This window comes from Leptonotus elevatus, chromosome 1 (assembly GCF_054856555.1).
Source record: "Leptonotus elevatus isolate MCC_2025b chromosome 1, RoL_Lele_1.0, whole genome shotgun sequence".
NCBI classification, from domain to species: Eukaryota; Metazoa; Chordata; class Actinopteri; order Syngnathiformes; family Syngnathidae; genus Leptonotus; species Leptonotus elevatus.
The window spans coordinates 27947840-27954082 of NC_141239.1; the positions used below are offsets into that span (position 1 = coordinate 27947840).

At 41.4% G+C, this 6243-nt stretch overlaps 1 protein-coding gene across 1 annotated transcript; it reads left to right on the top strand.

The window, feature by feature from the left end:
- Positions 1 to 57: 57 nt before the first annotated feature.
- Positions 58 to 6243, top strand: LOC147181468 (5-hydroxytryptamine receptor 3A-like). Its single transcript, XM_086088402.1, has 9 exons — positions 58 to 197; positions 1808 to 1953; positions 2021 to 2065; positions 2146 to 2252; positions 2330 to 2499; positions 2581 to 2696; positions 4201 to 4411; positions 4488 to 4637; positions 4790 to 6243. Exons 1-9 carry the CDS (start codon positions 122 to 124, stop codon positions 5038 to 5040), a joined length of 1272 nt encoding a protein of 423 aa, XP_085944528.1. The 5' UTR covers positions 58 to 121; the 3' UTR covers positions 5041 to 6243.

Below are 6243 nucleotides of genomic sequence, written 5' to 3' on the forward strand. Positions count from 1 at the left end.
GTGCAGCAGTTTTAGCCACCTATTGTGGCTCGCTTCAATTGTCCTGTGCCGGTACATCACTGCAGCGTCACCACGCCGCTATTTAACAGTCAGGAAAGCCAGGAGACCGTCATTATTTTCAATGGATTCGCCTTCGCAAACGCAACGTGGCTTCGGTCTGTTGAGGGCAGCGCTTCTATGGACCCTGCTCTTTCTAGGTAAGCAGAAAGTCAGTCCTGACAGACCGGGTGCCACTTTCTTGTTGCTTGGGTCCGATTTCAATGAATTAAACACATACTGTAAGTCAGCGTACCACGATGGTGCGTTTTTGGAAGATCAAAGAGTGTGAGGAGAATTTTCTGGCTTGGACTTGGCCCACTAGAGTACCAATCCAAATTGTTTGGAGTTCTTACTTGTAAACAGAAGACTACGTAAACTATATTTATATGGATTTATTGTCCTAGATAGTCAATTGTATTTAGATTGCACCAATTTACAGAAGAAGTTATCTGAAGGCACGAAACTTCTTCCTGTGGAAACCTCCTGCGTATATATTTGGTCAATTTAATATTTGTTCACATATCTATACTATGGATCAGTCCCTTTGTTATTTTTACAAATTATTGACCAATCTCAGGTGTTGAAAATAGCTTTCTGTCTTTGGCGGTACCTTTTTTTGGGGGGGGATTATGGTTTTGGAGATATGTGGACTAGCGAAATATATTGAAAAAAAATCAACCGAATCGCATATTGGCAACAGAGGAAGGGGGAAAACGCGTCTAAGGACAAAACCCAGACTCTTTGGCACTATCTGCCTTAAAGGGTTGGTTTGAGATGGAGAAACAGAGGGGCAGAGGGAAGATAGAGGAAACAGGTTCAAAGTTTTGAGAAGCCACGGCAAGGGTGCGAGAACAATGGCCCAGCACAGAACAGACTTATCAACAACAGTCATAGTCCGTTGAACACCGTAGCAGGGACGATGCTGGTTGATAACCGCTTTTACATTGCAGTGCAAAGGTATTATTATTAGGGGTGTGCCAAAAAATCGATTCTCATAAAAATCGCGATTCTCATTTAGTATGATTCAGAATCGATTTTAAATGTCCCAAAATCGATTTTATTTCAATTATTTTATACTGTCCTGCCCTTGTTTGTGTGTGCCTTTATTGGGAGCATTGTTCATGTTGTACATTATTTGGCCACTTAGGGGCAGTGTGGTTCCGCTCGTTCTGATTAAGTTAAGTTGTAGCCACATAGAAAGAAGCAAAAAGTCATGATCAAGTTATTCCAATAAAAGTTTCATTTTTTTTGCAGTGTAGGATGTTAAGATGCTTCTCTGTATACATTCCTGAAGCGTTCTGTATGAATAGTTGTTCTTTTGAGTGATAAAAGTGCCACAAGTAGCGCGCTAATTAGCATTAGCGAGTCCGACTGGAGTAGATCATTACAATTCTTTGCATATTTATAAACTGAAGCAGAAATCATTGTCAATCAAGTAATTTTTAATCTAAAATCGAATCGCAGACCCAAAAATCGGAATCGAATCGTGAGACAGTCAAAGATTCCCAGCCCTAATTACTATATCATCTGAACAGGGGCCCTTCAGTTTGTGATGAAATGATCTAAATGTGTGAAACCGCAGTGGCTAGTGGCTATGTGACAATGTCCTGCTGCTATATGTTCTGTCAGCGGAGAAATGTTTCTCATTGGAAAATTCTACTGATATCCACAAATCTTTCTTTGGTGTTTTTGCATCTCTCAGAAGAGATTTCTGGATGGTGATTCCGACCTGTATTTTTGTAAAAGTTGCAACACTCTGGTTCTTTAGGAGACGCAAATGCTTCTAACAACTGCACGACCCGCAGATGTCTGGCGGACGTGCTAATCAACAGAAAACTAATAACTCAGCCGCAGCGTGACGACTGCTCTGAGCACATATTCGTGTCATCCATCCTGTATCAGACCATCAAAGTTGTAAGATACGACAGCGACACACTTTGTGTGTATTCCATACATTTCAGTGTATGCTCTTCTATTTCAGGACACAAAGAATCTGCGCTTAAGTTGTCGTTTGTGGGCCACAATTGTAAGCCATGAGATGTGTTTGTCAGTCAACAAGTATGTCAAGTGTATCAGCCTTGCCCTGAACTTGGATTGCAACCGCAGGAATGGACTGACGACGACTTGTACTGGGACCCGTCCGTTTACCCGTATAATGAGGTGATTCTGCCTGTAAGCAAAGTCTGGACCCCGGAGATATTTGTGACCAATGGGTAAGACGTGGCATTGCGCAGCTATGACATTACTCTTCACCCTTTACATCTTCCTCTTTTTTGGATCCCGACTTCAGCATATCGGCAAGCACGCAGAACACCTTCCGTGACCTGATAGTGTTCAGCAATGGCACCGTGCGGCACAGAGTGGTGATGGCGGCCGAGGTCAACTGTGAATTTAACCTCTTCAACTACCCCTTTGCTGAGGACGAATGTCCCGTGGCCATAGAGACCTGGTCCACTCAAGGTAGGCCCTGCGCATCACTGGACCTGATCTCACCTGTGTCATCGCCTTGATAGTTCTGTCATTTCTCTGGTCTGTGCCCAGGATGTGGTACAACCATGGAAATCGGTAACGTGGAAGTTTTTGATGGGAGCCATGGCGACTGGGAAACGTTGGGCATTTACCTCCACTCTGAATCTCTGGAACAATACTACATCTCGGTAAGGCCTGAAGCGGACAACAAATTGCTTTAGCCAAGGAAATCATTCAAATTACGTGTAAAGAAAATTTACTTATGAATACTTGGAACAAACACAAAAACATTTACGAAAAAAAATTGATGCATGCATATAAGTGCCTTTCATGGATGAAGCTGTTTTATCAGAGTTTTTCAAGTTAGGAGCCTTCACTTGGCCGTTTTTGTTTTGTTTTTTTGCTTTGGCAAGCTAAGCCTACAAGCGAACTTTAAATATGCTGCTGTCGCTTGAGTGACGTGAAAAACACGCCGGGGTCCCGATAGCCGTTTATGTAATGGGATAAGCAGCCAAACACACAAATAGAAAGTAAAAATGGGATTTTTTAATAGGTTTTTGGTGAACTAACGAATACACACACACTCACACGCACACACGCGCGCAAGCACACACGCACATACACTTAGTCACCCACATACAAAATAAAAAAAATACAAATAAAAAAAAAGAGAGCAATGATGATGACATGTCAAATCGGTGAAATTACCGAATGAACAATACTGAGCTCTTAGAAGAGAAGAAAAAAAAAGAGTAATTTCTGGACTATAAGGCGCACCTGACTATAAGCTGCGCTATCTAAATTACACATATAAGCTGTACCCGACTGTAAGCCGCAGGTGTTTTAATGTTACCGTACCGGGTTCCCGCTACTTTTTTTTCCATAATGAGGGTGCAAATTGTCTCACTCTTGTTCTGTCTCTCCTACTGTATTTGGGCTCACTTGGTTTGTTTTGCTCTGCCTGACGCTCTTGCGCTTCCTTTATAGTGCGCCCCCTTGTGATCTGATGGATAAGTCGCACCTTTGTATTAGCTAGCGCAGGGTTGAAAAAAGTAGCGGCTTGTAATCCAGAAATTTCTTGTAATATTGTGTTTGTGGAATATGGATGAAGCAGGAAAATACAGCAGTTTTTATAAATATCAGAAGGCGGCCATTTTGCTACTTGCTGTTGACTGAAAATGACATCACCGTTGCTCAGAGATCAGGTAATAACCAATCATGGCTCAGTTACAGAAAACAAGTGAGCCATGATTGGTCGTTACTTTATATTGCAAGTGGCAAAATGGCCGCGCCCATAGATGGCTAAAAATAGTTTGATTTTGCTGCAATTCATACATTCCACAAACACAATAGTTATCAGAACGTCCCGTATGGACTAGTGGGGGCACATAGAACATATTTGTAACGGAAATTTAGATGTTGACTTTCCCATTAAAAAAAATTACATTTAATATTATTGGAAGTAACGTTAAAAATAGGAAAATAAAATAAAAACAGTACTTAAATACGTTAAATATCTAATAATATTTGTACCCAAATAAAAGCTATCAAACAAATCCTTGTTATACACAACAGTACTTAGGCAGTGATTCTTTCACATACCACAAGAGGGAGCCTGCGTACACTTTGATAATCACCATTTTAACGGCTGCCTTAAACATTTTGCCTTGAACTTCCCTGGACTCTGCCCAGGTGGTGTTGAAGATCCGGCAACAGAACCCTTTCATCACGCTGATGCTTCCCAGCATTCTGCTCATCCTGGCCGACATGGTGAGCTTCGCCCTGCCGTTGGGCTGCGGCGAGCGCAATTCCTTCAAGGTCACCCTGGTGCTCAGCTTCACCATGTTCCTGCTCATCCTCAACGACCAACTGCCCGGCGACAGCGAGTGCGCCCCCGTAATAAGTCAGTGGGCGCAGGTGCGAACCCTATTGTGGCATGAGCTCAAATGACCGGCCATGTGGCAAATTTGCGCTTGCAGAGAACCACTTTTGCGTGTGCCTGGTCCTGCTGGTGGTGAGCATGCTGGTGTCCATGGTGCTCACGCGGGTGGCCAAGGATGGAGGCATCATCTTCTGCTGCTTTGCTAGAGGAACAAAGTCTTCAAGCAAACAAAGGAGAGCTAGTGAAGGTGAGGGAATCTGCATATAGAATCACATCATCGTATCTATATTTGAAGATGTTACAGTATCGTATCAAGTAGTGACTTGATGGTGATGTATCATAGATTATTTTTCATTATAATGATCATCATTGTGATACTATCATTGTATATTTGAGCAGAAGTCAAAGCGGATGTCAGCGTCATCCAGCTTGGCAACTCGGAGGAAAATGAGATGCACCGAAAGTTGATCGACTTCCTGGACGCCATCAAAGCCAAGGAAGCGGAGAGCGACCGCAACGAGGCGTTCGCCGACAAGATCGACAAAACCTTTTTCTGGTTATATTTCATTCTGGGCACGCTCTACTTTTGCGCAATGATTACGGTGATGGTAAAATACGAATGCAAGGTGAACCACTTAGATTTCTTGTAAACGACAGCGGTGGGAACTGGCCAAGTACAAATACTTTATTACTTCAGGAGATTTTTCAGGTATCTTTACTTTACTTGACACTTTTGACTTTTAGGGGAGACCGGTTGTATCACTTTTTTTTTATATTTCTTGGAATCAATACATTATATATAAACAAAACGTATACCAAATGAAAGACCAAAGTCTTATGTATATTTTTTGTATTCATGTCATTTTCATACCAGAGTTATAAGCCATCAAATAGAGAGAGTGAACATGGGACATGTTGCCCCACCAATGGGTAAGTTGTCACACTATATGGGGTAAGATGTCACAAAATCTGGCAAACTAATTTCCTCACTCTTCAGACTCATCATCTAAAGAACAATTCTGGCATACATAAACTGAGTTTCCCGAGGTACAATTTTCATTGTCCCATTCTTTGCATATGTGACAACAAACCCCGAAATGATTGAGACAAGTTGACCCAAACTACCATGTTGGCTAATACTTGCTCTAGCTTAAAGTTAGCTTAAAAGAGAGCAGTGACTGAGACATTGGCAAGATGCCTGAATCTCTCCTCTAACAAGTCCACATGTTTTGCTGCTAGAATGTGTCTATGTACGACGCCCGTTTCAAAATATATAAAGTTGAAAATGTTTAATTTGGGTTGTGCAAAACAGATAACTGGCACTCATGTCAGCTCACAATGTGCTGTTCTCTTCTCAGACAGTACACAACCCCTGACAATTTACGAACAAAATTAGTATTCCGCTTTTTTTGTTGCGTCCTCTGGTGGACAAGAAAATTTAAATGTTACAACTAATCCGTGATACTAGCCCCGGTCTACCCCTACTACTTTCAAAACTGGTATCTGTGCTTTCTAATCCTTACTTTGTCAAAATAGACTTACTTGTTTTTTCAAACTCTGCAGATGATGACACAACGTAAAAGTGGAGAGGAGTGAAGTGAACCGAGATCTTGATTGATTTTTTTTTAATCTTAGGTCTTATGTTACGGAAAAACAAATGGCAGTGACACGGATGTCAATTAATTAACTGATTTGGAAAAGCAAGGTATTTTGCTAATTGATTTGTGGCAAATGCTCCTATAAACAGCCTCTTGCATGCAAAATTGTCTAACATACAAAGTGTATTTTTTTATGCTGCATGTAACATATTATTATATAATATAATTATATAATTTTGTTAGTACCAGCATTAT

What these genes read in the sequence shown, in the direction of transcription:
- LOC147181468 (XM_086088402.1), top strand. Translation starts at nt 122, where the DNA reads ATGGATTCGCCTTCGCAAACGCAACGTGGCTTCGGTCTGTTGAGGGCA. An exon ending in TGTATCAGACCATCAAAGTT is followed by an intron (nt 1,954 to 2,020) that starts GTAAGATACGAC and finishes CTTCTATTTCAG; the next exon opens with GACACAAAGAATCTGCGCTT. An exon ending in CGAGTGCGCCCCCGTAATAA is followed by an intron (nt 4,412 to 4,487) that starts GTCAGTGGGCGC and finishes TTGCGCTTGCAG; the next exon opens with AGAACCACTTTTGCGTGTGC.